This window comes from Camarhynchus parvulus, chromosome 19 (assembly GCF_901933205.1).
Source record: "Camarhynchus parvulus chromosome 19, STF_HiC, whole genome shotgun sequence".
NCBI classification, from domain to species: domain Eukaryota; kingdom Metazoa; phylum Chordata; class Aves; order Passeriformes; family Thraupidae; genus Camarhynchus; species Camarhynchus parvulus.
This window is the reverse complement of record NC_044589.1, coordinates 12967-33119: the sequence shown is the minus strand read 5'-3', so window position 1 is coordinate 33119 and position 20153 is coordinate 12967. Positions and strand designations below refer to the sequence as shown.

General features: G+C 39.8%; 1 protein-coding gene across 1 annotated transcript in view; it reads right to left on the bottom strand.

The window, feature by feature from the left end:
* RABEP1 (rabaptin, RAB GTPase binding effector protein 1) overlaps nt 1-20153 on the bottom strand; it is a 43865-nt gene that overhangs the window by 12434 nt on the left and 11278 nt on the right. The window contains exons 2-8 of the mRNA XM_030962514.1: nt 13129-13257; nt 11037-11240; nt 9671-9831; nt 4331-4444; nt 2909-3044; nt 1981-2159; nt 926-1051 (exon numbers count right to left, since the gene is read on the bottom strand). Coding sequence (XP_030818374.1) covers nt 926-1051; nt 1981-2159; nt 2909-3044; nt 4331-4444; nt 9671-9831; nt 11037-11240; nt 13129-13257 — 1049 coding nt within the window. The remainder of the gene's footprint in view (nt 1-925; nt 1052-1980; nt 2160-2908; nt 3045-4330; nt 4445-9670; nt 9832-11036; nt 11241-13128; nt 13258-20153) is intronic.

Here is a 20153-nt window from a genome sequence, read left to right as displayed (position 1 = left end):
AAAAGGTCATAAATAACAAAACCAAACACATCTAGAAACCCAAACCACTCTGAAAATTACGCTCCTTCTCAAAATATAAATTTTCCATGATGTATAAATCTTAGAAGCAAATAAGTGCTGTGAATGATGGACTAAAGAATATGCTATGAACTGAGATTAAAGAAAACATCAGCATATAAATTTTTTGTTCCTCACCAATGTGCCTCATTTGCATATCTGGACATGAAGATACAAACAGTATTTGAAACAGAAAGTGACTGTAGACTAAAGGGTAGAACTAGATCTCAGCTACATTTAGATCTCACGATTCTGAACATCTTTCTGCATTCTGAACTGCTATAAATCCTTGATAAAAATAAAATAATTACTTCAGAATACATATATTAAAGTATATACTTTTCCCCCCTTCAAAAATGATAAAAAACCAGGCAAAACACTCGCTCACTCAAGTCTCTTGAAGGTTAAATAAGCTCCTGTAGCATAAAAACTTTGTGGGTTTTTATTAATTTTTCCTTCATTTGACTCACAGAACCAAAATGGACCCTAAGAAATGATAAGCACAGAATTCAACAATTTGGTTAGCAAAGTAGCTACAATGCTCTTGCTGAATGTTCAGATATAATTGGCTTAATCCTGAACATTTAGATGTGTTAGAACGTGCTTAGAAATACCAGGAGAATCTACCAGCAGTTAACCCCCAGAATGCAAAATGTAAATTACCATTTTTAATGGCACCTCTCAGGATGGTGCAGTATTGTCTTCCAGTCTTAATTAGGATTTATAGATTCAAGTGCAACTCTGTGGATTTTTATTGCCTAATAAGATTAGAAGCTACAGAGAATAGAGGGCTGTACTTTTGCATTTTTATTTGCAATGAACACCCTGAGGAATGCCCAAGCACAAGTGAAAGATTCAATTGTTTTACCTCTTCATTAGAGAGCTGGGTAAGGGTTTCTTCAGGGGCCAGAGAACATGAAGCCTTTGTTTCATCATCTGAATCTTTTTGCTTCTCTTCCTTTCTCTTGCTAAGCCTTTGCTGATCATCTTCTTCCTAAAAATCAGTGGTCAATAGAGCATACACAGAAAATGGGATTCAATTTCCCCACAATAGTCATGACATCAGCTTTCATGATAAACTAAGCTACAGAGAAGACACTGAAAAGGATTATTTTGGTTAAAACCCAGTGGTTTTCACATAAATATTCATTTAGTTAATAAATAGTGTTCATTTCACAAGGCACCCAAACTGACTGAAGTGAGAACTTTGCACATTTAGTGCCTGATTCATGTTCTAGAATGATTTTATTCAAAAAGCATATTACTTAGTTTAAAATTCTAATTATAAAGATTAGCAAGTAACAAAAGTAGCTGTTACACTGGCTGTTGTATAGGCTATAAATATATAACATATCTAGACCCCTAAAAGACCCATTAACAGCCAATACACAAGCATGAACATTAAAAAAAGTGAAATAGGAAGTGCCTTGATCATGAAATGATGGAATATAAGGAATCAAGAAAAAACCCTAATAGATCACTAAATCATAAATATGTACAATCACTTGTGTAAGTTAAATTAAAATGAAAGTCTTAATTTATGCCTAAGATATGTACTGGAAGGCTGAAAAAACTTAGAAAGAAGTGAAACTTGCTGACATCCTTAACCCAGACATTCTGCACCACAGATGACTATTTCTTCCTCCAAGAGTAATTTCTGGACATTTTTACATTTTCATTTAACTATTGGCACCATTAGAGTTCCTATATACACCACTATTAAAATTCTTGTCCAAATGGGGTCTGTTATAACTGCCAGCAGTCACTCAAAGGGGAGATTTCAGTTCAAACTGTCAGTTCTCATTTTTTGAGCTCTTACCACACTTGCACCCAACATATGATTTCCATGCCTGTTACACCACAGTAAACCTACAGTATTACAAAAAAATAAATAAAAGCAAAAAGAGGAAAGCAGCAGGTAACCTGATCCTTTTTTTTCAGCTCTTCCACCTGCCGGAGCTGCTCTGAGGTGAGCACAATTTCCATCCTCTGCATGTCCCTCATCAGCAGCCTCTGGGACTCCAGGAACTGGTCATTGGCTTTCTGCCACGTGTGTTTCAGCTGGTTGTGCTGCTGCCTCTCTTGCTCTAGGAGATGGCAAACTATGCAAGCAGAGAAAAAATTCTTCTGAACCACAAGCGCTTAAATATCTTTTCCAAAGAGAAGCATTTTCAGGAATAAAAGTAATTACTGGTCTAATTAAGAACAGTCAGGCTTTGTTCAACAACTATTTAGGTTAATAATGTCTTATTTCAAACACCATTTTCTCAATTTCCAAACTTGGCTTGTGATTAGGGATGTACTACTAACAGTTCAAGATTTCCCAGGGAGAAGACTAAAGCCTCAACTTCATTCATGATTTCTAACAGTTTTGGGGTTTTTTAGAGCTGGGTTCAGAAAACTGTCTTCTACATCCCTATTTATTTCATCAGCAGGTCCGGGTTTCCACTCCTCTGCAGTGACCCTGGGCTGTGGTGCCCTACAGGGACATTTCCACACCTCAGGGAGCCAGGTCTATACATTATGGAAATAATGCTCATAATTATGCACAAATACAATGCACACCTAAAATCACTTCAGCAAGAATGAAGCTTGCAATGCTTAAAGAACTTAGCAGATATTCAACAACAAGCCTTGAGGAAATGAATGACTCTGCTGTTTTCTGACATAAGGGAATTCCACATTCAATTCTTCTGCAAACATTTTATGGCCTTTCACATTTACAAGTCCTGCTTCCCTCTTCCAATTTCTTTTCATCAAGTTCAAGTAAGAAATGATAAAAGAATTCATAGCTCCACTGTGGTTTGCATCCTCAGTGGAGAGAGTCAAAGGACTATTGTTAGGTGGGTACCTTCATGCAGCTCCTTCCTCAGCTTCTCTGCATCTTCTTGCAGGACTGATTTTTGTGTGTTGAGAACAGCCACGTACATCTCCAAGTCTGTCCTACACGACTTCTCAGCTTCTAAATAATGGTTCAGTTCTTTAACCTGATTAAAAAATAACCAGCTCAGTGGGGGAACACTCTCAGACATTTCCTTCTTGTTACAAGTTATAGTGCTGCCTGTTCAGGTCATGTACAGGTGCTGAAGGACTAGTTTATTTGCAGAAATCCCAAATATTCAACTACCAGTGTGTAAGCAGTGCTTGTACTTACTTGTGAATGAGTTACTCATTAAAATTCTAAGTCAAACCCATCAGTATATCACAGTTATAGCAGCTGGATCACAACAGCAGCACTGAGCACAGATGGTGAAAAGGGAAATATCTCAGGAAAGCAGACAGTGAAGTAATCAGTGCTGATAGCCAGGATCTAAATAGCTGATAAATGCTGATAAGCCAAGAACTCCTTAGTTCAAAACAGAGTAATCATAGTAGTCAGAAAAAAATTAAAGAGGTAAGCTTGAAGTAAGCCTAAGAAGAGAGAAAACTTGGGAACAGACAAGCAAAGAAACTTTCCAACTCATGAAAGACTGTTGCAAAAAGGAAGGAAAATCTATCAACAAAAAGCAATTGTATCAAGAAATACTGAAGAAATAGATGTGGAATTTTTTTTAATAGCAGAAAATGAGTGTTCTGCAGAATCTCCAGTCAGAGCCTTATAAGACAGGGTTACATAAACATCTGTCAGACATGATGCTTGGAGAAATAGATTCCATCTCGGAACAAGGAACAAATTGAAAGATTTCTTTATGGCACTATTCAGTTTTACAGTTTGCTGAGTCAGAAATCACAGGAGGTTTTATCTTAGAGAAAACCAAAGCCTTCAGGCAATTCCTAACTGGCTGCAGAGAGCTGCTGCTCATATGGGACATGCTGACGCCAAGCCAGGGCTCAGGACAGCCTTGGGCTGTGACTGCCACTGATGCTGGGGACAGCTTTCCTGCCCTAGGACACCAAACCTTCCATCTGCTGCCCTTTAAGCCTTTGAAATGGGAAAGTCTGATTTCGTGGCTCCAAGTGTGCCAATAACCCAGAGGCCAGGTGGCTGGGAGAAGTGCAAAGCAGATATTTTTCTAGAGCTTTTTCTATTATTAGTAGACCTGGAGCTGTGCAATTTATTCTAAACCCAGATCACACACACACAGTGCAACTCTCAAAACAAAAAGATGCAAAAATATATTTAGGCCAAACATGATATTTGAGCTCCAGGAGACAAGAAGGGCATGAAGAGTTTCCCAATACACCTTTTTCTTTCTAATAAAATTTGACTTGTCTGCATCAAACTAGCATGCTGCAAGATATAAATCAGGATCCAGTTAGAGCTCCACCTCACCTCTGATGCTGCTTTTATTTTTTCTTCAGCTTCTGCCAGTTTCTCCTTTAGGGCTGCAATCTCTTTCTCCATGGGCATCACAACTGAGCGTAGCTTCTCAGCATCTTCCTGAGCCTGAAGTTCAGACAATAAATTGTAATGCATCATCAGAATTCACAACAGTTCCCATTATTGGAGACATTTGGAGAAAATCTCTACATCAACAAAAAAAAACCTGACTAAACTTCCACTTTCAGTGCTCATCTTACTTCTATTTATTTAGTTCAGCAGCCACCTCTGTGATAATGAGCTGATATTAGTCCATTCACAGAAGGCAACTAAATTTTAAATCTATGTATGGGTTAAGCCACAAATATCTGTTTTAAAAGAGAATGTTAGCAAATCTATCACTCTTGATGCCTGGGAGAAAATGTATGGCTCAAGCATTTAAAACAATGTGCACTTTTCCTTTATTGAAGGCCTAACTGTCCCACAACCTGCTGCCACATAGCACACATGAAAAAACCAAGAAGTGCATGATGAGGTACTGATCATGCAGTTACTTACTCAAAAAGTTAAAAGCAAATGGAGCTGCACAGTAATGCCCAGTGTAGCTCAGTTTCTTTTAGATGATAATTTTTCAACTTTACATTACTACTGATGCAGCACCAGGTTTTAGTGTTACTGTACTGAATATTTCAAACTATATATAGACAATTTATCCTATGATTTCTTTCAAAAAGCAGTTCTGAGAAGATCAAAGAGCAGTAGAATTAGAGGACTGTTTCAAGGAAAGGGAAAAAACCCCGTAAAAATAGCAAGAATTAAGATGAGAAATAGCATTCAGGGTTCAAAATCAGAACTGCATGTTAACATGTGGCCCTGACATCCCCATTTCTTAAATGCTCTGCCTTTCCTTCAGGGATGCACTACAGACTTTCCAAGTGAAAGGAGCTCCCACAGACTCCCCAGGAGCCAGGAGAACACTCAAATACTCGCTGCAGTGAAACTCTCCAAGGCACAGAGAATTCCAGCATTCTAATTTGGGCTGGCTTTGTGCATCAGGCTCAGAAAGCTCAGCTGTTCTCTGTCTTCTACTGGAAGAACTCAGCAGGGGAGAGAGGGCAGGGAGCTGTGCCCCAAAGCTGGAGTTTCAAAGGATGACACCTTTCATAACCTCATCAGCAAAGACAGACAGTAAATGATAACACTAGTCTGGTTTTGAAACTAGACTAGAATGCAGGCTTTAGAGGTTACTCGTTTGACTTTCAATTTCTAGTGAGCTTATTGACAACTGTACTCTGAGCAAGACTTTCAGGAGGAGAAATAGAAAATATATTAAAGCTTTACAGAAAATTGTGAACACAACACTAAATTAAATGTCTCTACATTTAATTTATTTCTGCTACATTTGTCACTGCTGAAGTACCAATAAAAGCTGTGAGGAAAGCAAGGGATGTCACTTGGCAGTGAATTCAATACCAGGGACATGTGACTGTCATACACACCCAGACTCTGGTGCTTGCAGGCAGAAACTCAACAGTCACATTTTTCAAACAAATGGGAGCAGGAGCTCCACTTCAGGCATTGCTTTATATTTCATTTATCATATCAGTTCTATTCATTTAATAGAATGAATTGAACATTCTTTTCTAATTATTCAGGATAACTGCAGCAATATTTCACTGCCAGCCTGGTTTCACATGGCTCACCCCAGAATACAGAGCAACAAATGTGCCTGTGTAGGAACCAAGCAGTTCAGAGAAACAGTCAGAAAGTTCTCTGAAAGCAAAACCAGACTGTGAACAACTGGAAAGACAAAACTGTATCACATTTCACATGCAAAAAAATTACTCCAGCTTTTACTGCTTGGTAAACAGAGCTGAAGTTTGACACTGTGGTTGCAACATATTGCAAGGATCCCTATTAAAGGTCAGTGTGATCTTGAGCTAAACACTCCCAACAGCCTCTCTCTGCTAACAAACGGAGTGCTGGGGCCTGGGTCTGCTCCTGGACATAAAGCAGAATTACTGAGACTTCAAAATCGAGGTTAAAGCTGCACTCAACCTTTTAATAAAATGAGAATATCTGCTGTGTTGAAAAATGCCACTTAAAGATACTGTCACATGTGGCAAGAGGTGCCACAGCACAAAATTTCCTGTGCTAAGGGGTGTTATTCAGACTCTTCCAGAGGTGTGGTCCTTAAAACATTTATTTCCTTTTAACTTTTTATTAAACTTAACTTGGTTGTCAACTGCCACAGTTTTTACACATGATCAGCTCATCTTTACTCATTCCTTAACTAAAAATCAAGCACCCAAACCACTTCTGCCCCAGCCAAACTTGCTTCCCCCAGCACAGGGGCTGCAGAACACACTGAGGGACCTGCAGACCACAGCAGGAAAATGACTCCATGGAGAGATAATGCTAAAAATGAGTCCAAGTCATTTTCAGAGGAACAAACATCTGACTGGAGAAATCCCAGGTAACATTATACCTGAGCTTGTTCCTTAAAAATGAGACAAGTGGAAAACACACAGATACAATTTGAAGATTTTTCTTTAAAGTAGGACTAAACTATTTAAAACTCCTCTAAATTTATCCCACTGTTCTTCACCACTACCAACAAAAACAGCTTACTGTATATCAGATTTTATGGCCAACTCTGTCACAGAAATCTGATTACTCTTCCTTTCCAATTTCCCCTCTCCTGACTAATAAGCACAATTCCTAACAGGAGCCTTGTACTTTGCTGCTCTCTCTGTACACAAAATACCTGATCTGCAGACTTCTGTTACTCAGAGTTTGACACAACTGTGCTAACAAAAGTATTTATATTCATCACAGCTCCAACAGCAAAACAGATCCTTTCCTGAACAGAAAATGAGGTCTGACTTAAAAAAAAAAAGCCAAGTCATATTTTGCCAATGGCCAAAGTTTGGGCACAACTCATTCCCATGTCCAGAGTCAGCCCAGTCATTCCCCAGCAGGGAAGTACATGCTGCTGTGATAGATTGCTTTTAGCTGCTATGAAAACAAAAAAACCCAGACCTATCTGATACTACAATCCAAGAGGAAAACAGATTTTTATAAATCACTGCCAAATTTTCTGAAAAATTTATCACTAGGTGAGCATGTTAATCATTAGGTCAAGGTATCCACGTTTTTTGAGCTGGGAAGGGAGATTAAGAAGAAAAAGTTGCAAGGTTTCCTTAGAAAATGATTTCTTAGAAATCATTGTTTTATGATACAAAATCACAGAACAGAAAAATTCTCTACAGAAATTAGCAATTTGCAACCTGAAATGTATATACATGGAGAAGCAAACAAGAGCATTTGCTCCACCAGACAAGCTCTTTCTGACAAAAGAACACATAAAGATGGAGTATAAGCATTGCTGGCTGCAAATGCCATTTTGCATGAGGAATTGATCACAAGTCTTCAAATAACACATCCCAAGTGATCAAGAAAGTTCCTCTTTTCACACTGGCTGCTGACACATGAATATTCATTATTTTGCTGCCCAAGCAAACCTTTTTATGGGCTTGGGATTTGCTTGTTTGTTTTTAGGTAAAATTGAATATCCTCTTCCTAATTTTGATCTAATTTTTAGCCTCCTTGAGGAAAAACCTCACAGGTTTAATAAAAACAAAGAAGATTAAAACCTCTTGCAAAGCTGTTTAAGCAATTATTTCAAGCTGCAGTCTGAAAACCAGATTTCCCCCTCCCCCTCCTATTACATAAGGTACATGTTTCTCTCCTTTACAGGCCTAAAAAGCTTTCCAAACTCCTATTACCAGAGATTAATAAACTGATCACCTTATCCTTTAGGGATATTTAATTCCCTTTTAAAGGACTATAGTTGAAAATGCTATTTATCTGCTAAGCTGAACTTCTCTGCTAAAGCCACTGAGTTTAGGTGAGCTGTGCTGCCATCTCAGCAGCTTGCAATTTCAATTTACACAATCAGTAATTTCAGATTAAAAATATGAATCAGTTGAGAGAGACTGTTCTCTGGAAGTGCCTATTGGCAGGTATTTGGGAGTGCAGTGCCAGGACTTTTACACTGTGAACTCTGCATCCTCTGCATTGTTTCTACAAGACTCACTGATCCAGTTTTGAACCTCTATTCAGCTTCAACCAAAGTATTTTTGTCCTTAATAAGACTAAAACCTTTTCTTAAAAACAGTAAATGTCTTACAATTGCAGTGGGATTAGAAGAGGCTTTACCCTGACTCTTACCTTTGAAATCAGGGCTCCATGAAGAGCAGTCCCACAGCAATAATGCAACTACAACTACCCATAGTCAGGAACCTCTTCCTAGGTCTCAGAAATAGTATTCCATTTTGCAACACTAACACTGATTGCTTGCTACAACACAGTAAAAATAGCTAAAATGTTTCTCATGTGGAATGTTTGTGGTATTCCATACTGCATTTCTCCTGCAGACAGCAAGTAGGAACAGGGACAGGCAGTGATGTGGCAGATTACCAGGTGTTAACCTACTTTATTGAATTTCAGTCACTACTTTAAATTTGTGTTAGAACACCTTGAAGACTAAGGTAAGCCTGCTAAGGTGAGAAATTCATGAAAATGCAAGTTATTATAATAAGATACACAAAGATTTTTATAAAGCACTGATCTATTATGACAGGTTCCATTTTCTTCCTGTCTGAAACACATTAAATCTTCAACCTCAAAAAAAAATAAAAAGAAAATTCAACCTCAAGACAAGGCACCTCAATCTACTTCATCTATGAACTTTTCTTAGTGTCAGATCTTTGAACAAGTACAACAATATCTGTCCATACTCCAGAGCAATTATTTTTCATCATCTAGAGCCTGCTGTTTTGTGACAGCAAGGTTCTGCACTTCCTAGGGAGGCAGCAGAACTGTGATGCACAAACATGGCTTACTTTAGAGAAAGAGGAAAGACATCTTGGATATTCTGAGGTTTTAATGGGCACTTTAAGTTTTTAAGAGCTGGAAAAAGAAGCAAAAGTAAAGAAGTGTAAAGAAAACTTTATAAAACTGCAGTCAATCCAGAAAAATCTAAAGGTGGTTTTACTTGAGCTCATTTGACATCATGACAAGTGCCTTGACAAGGCTGCCTGTTTTTAGAAGCTGAAGGCTAAACTTTACCATCTTCTCAGGTGCAATTCTCTCACTGAATGCACATAATTAGGAACAAAGCTTTTAAGGCTTTAAATGGATTAGGTCATGATGACTTCCATGAACAAAGGCTGGCAGCACCAGGCTGTGTGAACTGCTGAGGAATTACAGCAGCCATAGGAATGAACACATGCCTGACCGCACGAGCCTATCCTCAAACAGAAACTGAGGAACTCCTTTCCAATGTACCTTTTTCATTTCATTTTCTAGGTTTTCCTCCTCCTGGCCTTCAGACAGTCTCCTCCTCAGCTCTGCAATTTCCCGCTCCATGTTCTCTCGGTACTGGCTCCACTGAGCTCGCTCCTGCTCCATCCTGTGGTGATACTGCAGCTCATAGTCACGGACAGTCTCTAGAAAACAGCATTTTCAAAACTTCTTTTCAATGTAAGCTAAAGAACAGGGCTTTAGGAAGTCCATCTCCAACCACTCAATGATTTACTATAATTAATCAAAACTAGGACAACTCTCCTTTCCCTCAGACTCCTGCCCCAAAACCCAAATATATAAGTAAAAGAACTGAAACTAAATTTCAATTAGTACCGTCAACAGAATAGAGAGAAACAATCCCCAAAAACTGTGCAATTCCTAATTTCAAGGTAATGTACATGACTAATATCCTACTTAGCAGCATACAAGTACCTCACCCAAACAAATGACTAGAGCCTTAAAAAGGTACTCGAAAATGCAAAGAAATTCAAACTTCTCACATAGCTTCCATTTCCCCAGGATTCACACCACCCATCCCAGCTCAGGAGCTGCCTGTTTACACAGGGACAGCAGCTGGCACAGCTGAGCCTTAATCTAGGCTCATGTATCTGTGTAGATCATAAATAAACAGACATTTGTGTACTCAATATACATGAAGGTTTGTCTGTTCTGGGTGAAAAGCACAATGAGGTGATGGAAAAACTGCCCACAGCTGACAGGCTCTAGGCTCAGGATAGTGTGATCCTGTCTGTGAACCTCTAAGAAAACACATTTGTGGCAATAGTCTGTTCCCAGTTCATATCCTTGTGTTCATTTCCTTTGTCTCAGAAATGTCAACAGCTGTGCAATGTGCAAATATAACAAGGAATAGATCAGAACTATCATGAAAAAAAACCACCCAGGACTGAGAGAGCAGCATGTGCAGACAATACCCTGGGGGAAGGCTCGTGTGAGTACTGCAGGGACACTTGACTGTGTGAGAGCAGAACTGTGTTCACACAGAAGGAAAAAAGAGAATCATGCTGGCAGCTTAAAGCTGTTTGCAGACTTGTCAAATTACAGGCATCATACTTATCTTCATGGAAGGATGAAGTATCACATTCATAGTCCCTCAAAAAAGCTTTGCATATACTTGAGGTTCCCATGGCCATGAATTCTAAATTCTGTCCTCAAGCTGACAATAAAAAAGCCCATCAAGCTCCTTTTCACAACCCTGAGAACTACACTTCATCCAGCCCTTCTGCATCTTTCCCAAGCCATAACAATTACCCATACTCTGAGGAAGAGCAGTCACAAATCCTTATAAAATCAGGGTGGCTGATCTCAGCACAGCTTGCCTGGTTGTTACCTTTCATGATGGCCTGGAGGGAAGCCACTTCTTCTTGCCACTGCCTCTTGACCTCATCGATGGCCTCCTGCTTGGTGGTCTCTGACACTGTGGCTATGGCCTTGATGTTCTCCATTTCAGCGTGGGCCTCCATCAGCTGGGTGCGCAGCTGGCCCAGGTCATCCTGGGCTGCCTGCAGCACTGCATTCTGCCTTTTCAGGTCCTCTGAAAGGAGCATTGGATACATTTAGCTGCATTCATGAGTTCAACCTGAAGTGTAGCCCCAGTTGCTATGGCAAAGAGCAGAAGGGAGTGAAGGAAGCACTGGTATTAAAACATCTACCTGTAATGACTGAACAAATGTTGGCAGGTCTCTTCAGGGAATGCTTTTTCTTGACTTTGCTTGCCCTTGCCTTTTATTAAAGAAGCATCTTATGGATGCAGACACAAAGCAGACACTAGATATAACTAGGATCAATATACCTGATGAAGGTGAACTGTGCTTTTCATCAGTTCTTATTATTTAACTCATTCTGGTAATGAATCTGGCAAAGGCATGAACAGACTGGAAAACAGTTTTCCCCCCATTTCTGGGACCAACTTGGTTCTCAATTTGGATGGATCATTTTATATTTCTTGAACAGAAACACTCTGTGACACTTTAGAGAACCCACACAAGAAAAATATGCAGCCTAATTTGCTCTTTACCAAAGACTTTGGTAAAACTGAGCTTCTACAAAGAAAAGGGATACATTCAATGGAACAGCCATGACTTCTCTAATTGTTACAACTATAAACAAAAATTAAACTAACTTCATATCATCCTCCTGAGTTCTCAGTTAATCTGAAATAGACAGCTCTGGAAGATATATATTATATAATTTCAAAAGCACTAATACAAAATATATGTTTTATGCCCACATAGCCTGCTTCAATGGCAATCCCTTTTAGCAGAAACATCTGGCCAGCACACAACCAACACCGAGCTATATCCATGTAATTCCCTCAGGGCCAAAAAGCTGAATCAATCCTGGTGCTGTCACCCTGATAGAGAATATAGACCCCAGAGCTAATCAAATACTTAAAAGGACATTAATCCTTGTGTAAAAAACCAAGACTCTGTAGCATTAATATTCTCAGTTTTCAAATGACAGTATTAGATGGGTCCCAACAGCCCCAATGAACATTTAGGAGAGGGTCTTAGAGACAGGGAGGGGGAAAACCTTTTGGAGGGGGTCAAAAAAAGAAAAGTAATTGCTTGTATATTCTCCTCTGGTGTCCTTTCACTTCAGTAGCTGTCAAAGTTGGGGTGGTTTTTCTTCCCCTATCACAATTTATTTTGTATTTTTGACTGTACCAAAATGGGAGAATTATTGCTGATCTCATCAGTAGTGTCTTGTATCTTAAACTTCCTTTCATCCAGCCTTAGAAACACAACTAAATAGGCTTGCTGTATGATCCAATCTTTATTATGCCTGTTGTATTTCTGCTCTCATAAGCTTATACAGCAGCTGCAGCCTTAATGCATTATGTTTTGGCTCTGCTTTCATATGTTAAAGACAGGAAAATCATCAGAATTAGATAAATCAATCTGGCTCTCAGAACAGCTATCTCTACTCTCTTATCCTTCATCAGATATTTGAGCTCATATGATTTAAATTTTCCTATAAACTGTGTTATTGAAATAGATGCCCTTGGCTTGTATTAAAACTTTTATAATGTTTGCCTGGTTACAGCCTACCTCAGATGGAAATTTAAGACAAATAAATGCTACATTAAAAAAAAGGCCACAGAGCAGAAACAGCACAGCATCCAGGCTATGTCTTCCCATTTACCAGATCAGCTCCTGCTCAGAGAGCACACCCTGAATTCAAGAAATTAGTATTAAAACTCACTAGTGGTATTTCTGCATGGACATCAAGTTGCTTTTGCTCCTTTCCATGAGGCAAATCTTTAAATTTATTTCTAAAGTTCATTCTAGAATGCTCAATAGTCACCTATTGAATCTCTCACATTCTTATTATAACTGTCTAAAAGACTATGCTTCATCCAGAGATTATTTGAAGATGAAGTTCAAGAAATTTTAGAATAATTCAGAGAACTAAGAACTTACCTTCCTTAGCCAGGTATAACTCCTTAAATTTTGCTCTCTTTTGATTAAATTCTTGCTCAAGTTGCTGCTTTGTGCGCAGAAATTCTGCATTGACCTTTTCCAATTCTGCTACCCGTTGTAGAAGAGCATCTAAAAATAAAGCAGAAGATAAGGTACGTCACTAACAGTTACCCAGACATCCCATTCTGCAAGGCTGAGGTTTGGGGCTTACTCTTTTTAAAATATCTTTACTCATTAGCTCTGCTCCATGATAATGAGGAAAACTAGCCAGTCCTGTAAGGAACAAAGGAAGGTAGGTTTTCTTTAGACTGTAACACCAAATTCTAATTAAACATCTCTAGGAAAGTAGAGGGAATGTGGCAGGGAGCTCTGCAGAAAGCAATCTTCTAAAGAAAGCCACAATTTGGTATATACAATGAAGGAAGAAATAGAAATAATTCTGGTGACATTTTTTTCCCCTGGGAAGTGTGTGAGGGCTGAGCAATAAAGCACCAAGTGCTCAGAGGCTGAGGTCAAAGAAAGCAAAGTGACAGCAGCTCAGCCAACAGCTATGAAACGGCAAAGCACAGGAAGGAAACCCTGTGAGCTAAAAATTAGGTGCCATCATCAATCCAGTTCTGCATGTTAACAAAAAGATGAACCAAATTACATCTGGAGAAGTTTGCCAGAGGATGACCATAACCTACAGAGAATTAATTGATTGTAAGATCAAACTCTCCTCATTTCCAGCAGGTAAAAATCCTCAAGGGGGCACATACATCACTTTGTTTTCCATAATTTACCACATCAGCCCTTCATCTGGTGGTACAACAAAAGAAGGAAGAGTAGGAAGTCTAGAAAGATTCTTATAACATGCTTACTACTGAAAAAAACCCTCATAACTGTACCATTTTATGATGCTATAAAGACCCCCTACAACCACCAACCTATCTGCATGTGCAATATCAACTTCTTTGCACCTCAAGTTCTGCTCTGGGTGGCAGTTGCAACTTGCACACCTCAGAATTCAAACATGAAATAGAAAGAAAAGACGGATGAATCAGAACAAAACACATCTCCCTGCTGCAATGCACTGGGGAAAAATGTTCTTCTATATGAGTCTCTGTGTGTTCTGCAAAAGCATTTTGTGGGCATGTTCCAACTCTGCTGTGCAAGGTGAATCACTTCAGTTACAGCACAGACTAGATACACAAAATATTGATCCATCAGAGGTGTTTGTGTACCCCATCCAACACTTCCCACCACATTCAAGTAGTGAAAACACTCCAAAGGCTACACAACTTCAGCATCAAACATTTATGCTCACAAACTGCTGGAGTCAGCTCTACAGCTTGCAGTGGTAAAACACTGGCTGGGCAATGCCATTGAGATGGGGTCAGTTATTTTTGGTACCAGATGACATAGAGTAAGAGCAGACACAAACAAAAGGAGCTTCTAAGAGCACAGGTATTTTTTACTGATTGCTGGTTATAAGAGCTTATGGTGTTACAAAATACAGCACCAAATCTCTTCAGCTCCGTACTGAATAAAAGAGAAATGCATATACATAACTGATGAAATTTTAATGTAGCTTTTTTTAAAAAACCCCTAATTTGGGTTTTTTTTTATCACTTTAAATACAAACACATAGGTTTTTCTGGCCAGCAGAGAGGAGGGTTAGTTCCTTATGTGATAGATTCTTATGTGGATAGTTCAAAGCCAACTGCACAGGAGTGTTCTCCAGAAAATGAAAGGAATCTGCAGCAAAGACACTGAGAGCAAAGCTTCAAGTGAGTTCAGAGAGTGTCTGGATCAAAACCAGGGATGAAACAGCACATGTGGAACCAGGTCTGGGTAGGAAAAACGCTTCCCAAGGTTAAAGGGTTGCCTTTGATCTCTTGCTGAAGTCTTGCAAAGGGAGAGGGTTTGCTTGTGCTTCCACTCCCCACAGTCCTGTGCAGAGCCCACAGCCACTGTGGCACCTCCTGCTCCACACCCCACCAAGAGCTGGGCTGGCCCCAAGGAGCTGGGCTTGAGCTCAGCTTCAGCTCCTCAAGGGAAACTCCTGCAGGCACTAGAGCCTGAGGGAGCTGTGTGCCAGGGCCAGCCAGGCAGCTCTGCATCCACAAGTACCACCCTGCAGCCTCACACGCACATTCCAACTGAACAAGGAGGAATCTGGGCATCATTAACCATGCACACATTCTTTTGAAGACCATACAAATAAACTGTTTCATTCTACAGTTAGTAATCCTGAAAGTTAAATCAACTGTAGACTCAACTCTCCTGCCCCCAAAGATGACTCGAGCATTCCTTGTTTACTTAATTCCCTTTCCATCTTCCTTCAGCAGAGAGACAGCAGCAGCTGTGCTGCTGCTCCCATCAGAAAGTGCAAAGCAACCAAGCTGTACTTCTTCTGAAGGTGTGAGTTGCTTCTGCTGAGGTTGGAAGGGCAAGAGGACACCCCAAGGGCAGAATGTTCAAGTGCTTTCAGCTGGGGAAACAACAGACTCATCCTTTTGAAACCTTCCTGCCCAAAAAGAAAGAGGGAGGGCAGAGTCACCAAGAAGGAAATGAAATTTAAATATTTATATTTTTTACAGTATTCCCCCCCTCTCTGCAGCCTGGCAGTTATGTCTAAAAAGTAATAAATAAATAAATAATCATCCCCCTCCACAACTGAGCTCTGGCAGCTGTCAGGGCCAGCTGCAGGCATTCAAAATAACAAGCAGTTTAAGATCTCAACTGCAGGTCATCCATCACTGTAACTGTGCAGTAACATTGTTCTTTCGATTCTATACTAAGTTTAAAGTGGTTTTACCACCTGTGCTACATACACAGCTCAGGACAGACCTCAGCAGATTCCCACTGCAGTAAGCCAAGGCACAAACTTGAGGACAACAGGCTTTATAGGTCAGCATCAACCCCCTCAAATGCATCTGCATTAGAAGTAAAAGTGAAATAAAGTTTATTTTCTGAGACACCCTAAAAACTACCACCTTTCTGCTAAGTGATTAAGTACAAAGAAATTATTTTCTTCTTCAGAGGTACGAATTGTACAAAAGCCATACAGACACTTCCCAAAACACAAGTGTGATCCCAAGCTCAGTCTGCCAGGCACAGGTACCCTCGGGCTCCATGGCACAGATTAAAGTCCACCTGGACATGCACTGGAGTCAATGGCAGCAAATGGGCTCATCCATAGATTTCCAATTAGGCCTTTGTCATTTATCACTTAATTTGCACTTTGAATTTAGGTCCAACTTACCCCAGGCTTATAACAGAGCTGAAAAAGAAAACTTAAGTTGCTATCAACTTAAAGGCAGCCCCAAAGCAAGCCATCCATTTGCAGGCAGGGCTGCCAGGGCAGCGATCAATGTTTAACCAGGGATGGGGCAGAGCAAACACAGCCGAGATGGGCAGCGCTGCTGGAGCCCTGCCCGCCTGCAACCGGAGCCGGGGCCACACACGGCACCGGCACAGAACGCTCTGGATCTCCTCACAGAAGACCTAATTCCCTATTTAGGGCCCTAAGTCATCAAGAAATAAACAAAAAGCCTAAAGAAACCCCCAAAAATCCTATCGATTTGTTAACTTTGGAAATAGCATTGAAAAAACTTTCAATTAAAATCCTAACAAGAAATCCTTCTGGCCAACAATTTAAAATAGTATTTTTCACAGATTATGAGGCTAAAAAGACTACAGATGACAGAGTTATAGATGCCAATTAAATCAGTAGCTTTATTTCTAGCTAGCAACACAGATTTTGCAGAGACACTCAGGTCAGACACAGGGATCCCCATCTCCTGTGGAGCACTGGCATTACAGTAAAGCACAGAGAATGTCATCAGGTGTCTTAACCAGGGAGAAGAACTCAAAAGAAGGGCAGCAAAATCTATTTCAGAGCAGACTCATCGATTTACAGGAGAACCATGAAACTGCTGCAATACATTAAGAGAAACTCTAGTGAAAAAAGCTACAGCCTTCTCTTAACCCACTGCACAGCAAAATTCCAATTCTAGGAAAACACAGGAAAAACATACATTTCTTACTGACTAGTTATTTATATGCTGTTCCACAGATCAGCTCCAAAAAGACTTATATTTTATATATGACAGTTTCCAGTTACACAAACATGTAGCGATCATTCCAGAACTAAGACCAACAAAGCTGATTATCAATAAGACTATTTTTGAGTACCAGATCTATTTATAAAATTAATGCCATAGAGCTTTCTGCTTGATATTTAAAGAGTCAAACATGACATCAAGAGTTCAGTCCAACATAGCTGAAATATGAAAACAGAGCAGAAAAAAACCTACATGTACAATCAACTTTTTGGATACAAAAAAATACATAGTTTCTGTCATTTTCTACCATTCTTTTGCTGTTATCATTGCAGACAGAAGTATGAAAAATACTTATTTCTATGAGTATGAGTTTCTACTATAACTTTATACTATTTTCTATGAGCACCAATTTTCATCTATCATGACATCATTCTGGAGCCACAATTCTGCTACTATGCAAACTTTTAGATCTAAGTCTGCCACCAGACCGTTCATATAGACTGCTAAAAGCTTTTCTCTATTTTACTCAAACAGGATTTGATGAAAAAAGGACAACCAACCACCCCCAACTCTTACAATAAACCCCAATTTAAACCACATAAACCCCCAATAAACCCCAGTGGTTTGCATGAGGCACTCAGAAGCAAAGGAACAGATTATGGTTCTTTGAATAAGCATGTTAAACAGAAGCAATTCCTGACTTATGAAATGGGGTTGCTATTTGCAAGAAACATTTGCCCTTACACACAGATATCCAACAGCAGCAGATCAAATGGGAGGGAAAAAAATAACCAGGAAGAAAAGAATTACTTGCTTTTCTCAAACTTGCATTTGCAAGCATCAAGCATTTTATTTACTGGGCCAAATGGCTCAAGCTCACTGGTCACACACTTTCCTTGTTTTATTTGAGGGCAGAGAATGACCCCTGACTTCTCACTTGCCACCTTCTGTTTCAGAGCGGCACCAAACACCTCCGACTGCCACAGCTCCCCTTTCACAGTGTTAAACTGTGTGTGGTGAGGAGAACTCAACCCCAGAAAAGGAAAAGCAGGGGGTGCTGCCCCACAGCTGTGCCCTGGCACAGGACCTGGAACTCAGCCCCAGAAAGGGAAAAGCAGGGGGTGCTGCCCCACAGCTGAGCCCTGACACAGGACCTAGAATTCAGCCCCAGAAAGGGAAAAGCAGGGAGTTCTGCCCCACAGCTGAGCCCTGGCACAGAACCTGCTCCCAGCACTGAGCTGCTCTGCAGAAGGAGCTCAGGCAGTTCCCCATTTCGGGCAGTGCAGCTTTCAGACACTGCTGCATTCATCCAGCCATTTCTGGCTGATTGTGCAGCTGAAGGTTATTTGACATCCACAATTTGTTCTCTATTGACTAAACATTCACAGGCAAACAATCCAGTACCAATTTAAGGCCAAATCCATAAAAACTTGGTGTTGCTGACAAATGCAGGTATCACCATGCAGATGAGAGCCTTGCTGCACCATATCTGTTACAGAAGCTTTATATTTATTACAGTAAATCAGCAAGTGCAGGATGAAAAATATTCAGCCAAGCACTGCATGTTACCAACATCTAAACATATAATAAATACTCTATTACCATCAAGTGGAAGTTTGCAATACATTATTAAAGTTTGAAAGTAATGTTATTTTTAATTGAAGCTGATGACAAACATCTTTCCACTATAGCCTGTAATCTCAGTAGTGCCTATTCCTACTCTTTATTTTTCTTTTTTATGCTAAACACTGTGTGACATCCTACATTAAGGATTTTAGAGAAAAATGAAAAGCCATAACTAAATTAAAGTATTAAAATCTGAAGAAATTTAGATGTTTGAATAAACAGGAAGACTCTCTTCTATAATACAATCAAGAATCACAGAATGGTTTGGGCTGGAAGGGACCTTAAAGATCATCTCATTACAAACCCCTGGCTTGTGCAGGGACACCTGCCATTATATGAGGTTGCTCCAAGCCCTGTCCAACCCAGCCTTGGACACTTCCAGGGATGAGGCAGCCACAAGAAGAGAACAAGCAAAACGGGGAGAGAAAACAAAGGTCCTTTAAATGGTTTAACTAAACCTGCAATGACAAACAGCCATGTGCAGTAACAAGTGATTTTCCCCAACAGCACAGCAAATGTCTTCATGCACAACTACAAGCAAAAGAAGGCCAACACACAGTTTCTCCTTCCCCATTTTTTTTCTACTTCCACTTCCCATTTTTTCTCCCATTTCACAGCACTCACAATGTGTTAACTACTTCTTTGCTTAGTTATTGCCTCCTTCATCTTCTTTCCTGGACACAAAAGCAGGCAGCTGCTTCCTGAGGTCCAGATTTCCATCTCATGACACTCCATTTCACTCAGTAAAGGAAAATCACACCTGACTTCCAGTTTGGCAAACCCACTTCATGTGACAAGTAATGCTCTTCTATACACCTAGTCATTCTGACCCCAGGTTAACTTAAGTCTAGTTTTAAATTTATGCTTAGTTAACCATTATTTACATTGGACTGCAATGGAACACTGCTCACATCAAGTATCATGGGAATGCATTTAAACATGGATGTCCATGCTGACAAAAGTGAGCTTAAATTTTTTTTCCAACAGTTTGTTTTCATTTGCCAAAAGCATTATTACTTCCCAAGGACAGTCCTCTACCTCCATCATCATAGCCTGGCTTTTTGTACATCCCTGCTCACCACAGCAGCTGCTTCTCTCCTTTTAACTAGGCTGCCATCAGAAAACTCAGTTTTGTGCACAGTCTTCTCCACAGTAGTCCCAACTTAATGCACAAGAAGTTTTACCACCATTAGTTTTCACTCTATTTCGTCTCTGCCACTGATGTTTTGGTGAGGAGAACAATTTGTCAAGAAATTTCAGGAAAACACTATTGGTTAGCATTTTTTTTTCCAAGAAAATCAACAACACTCTGTGCTTTATCAATTCTTTGAATAATTTAAATAGGGCAGC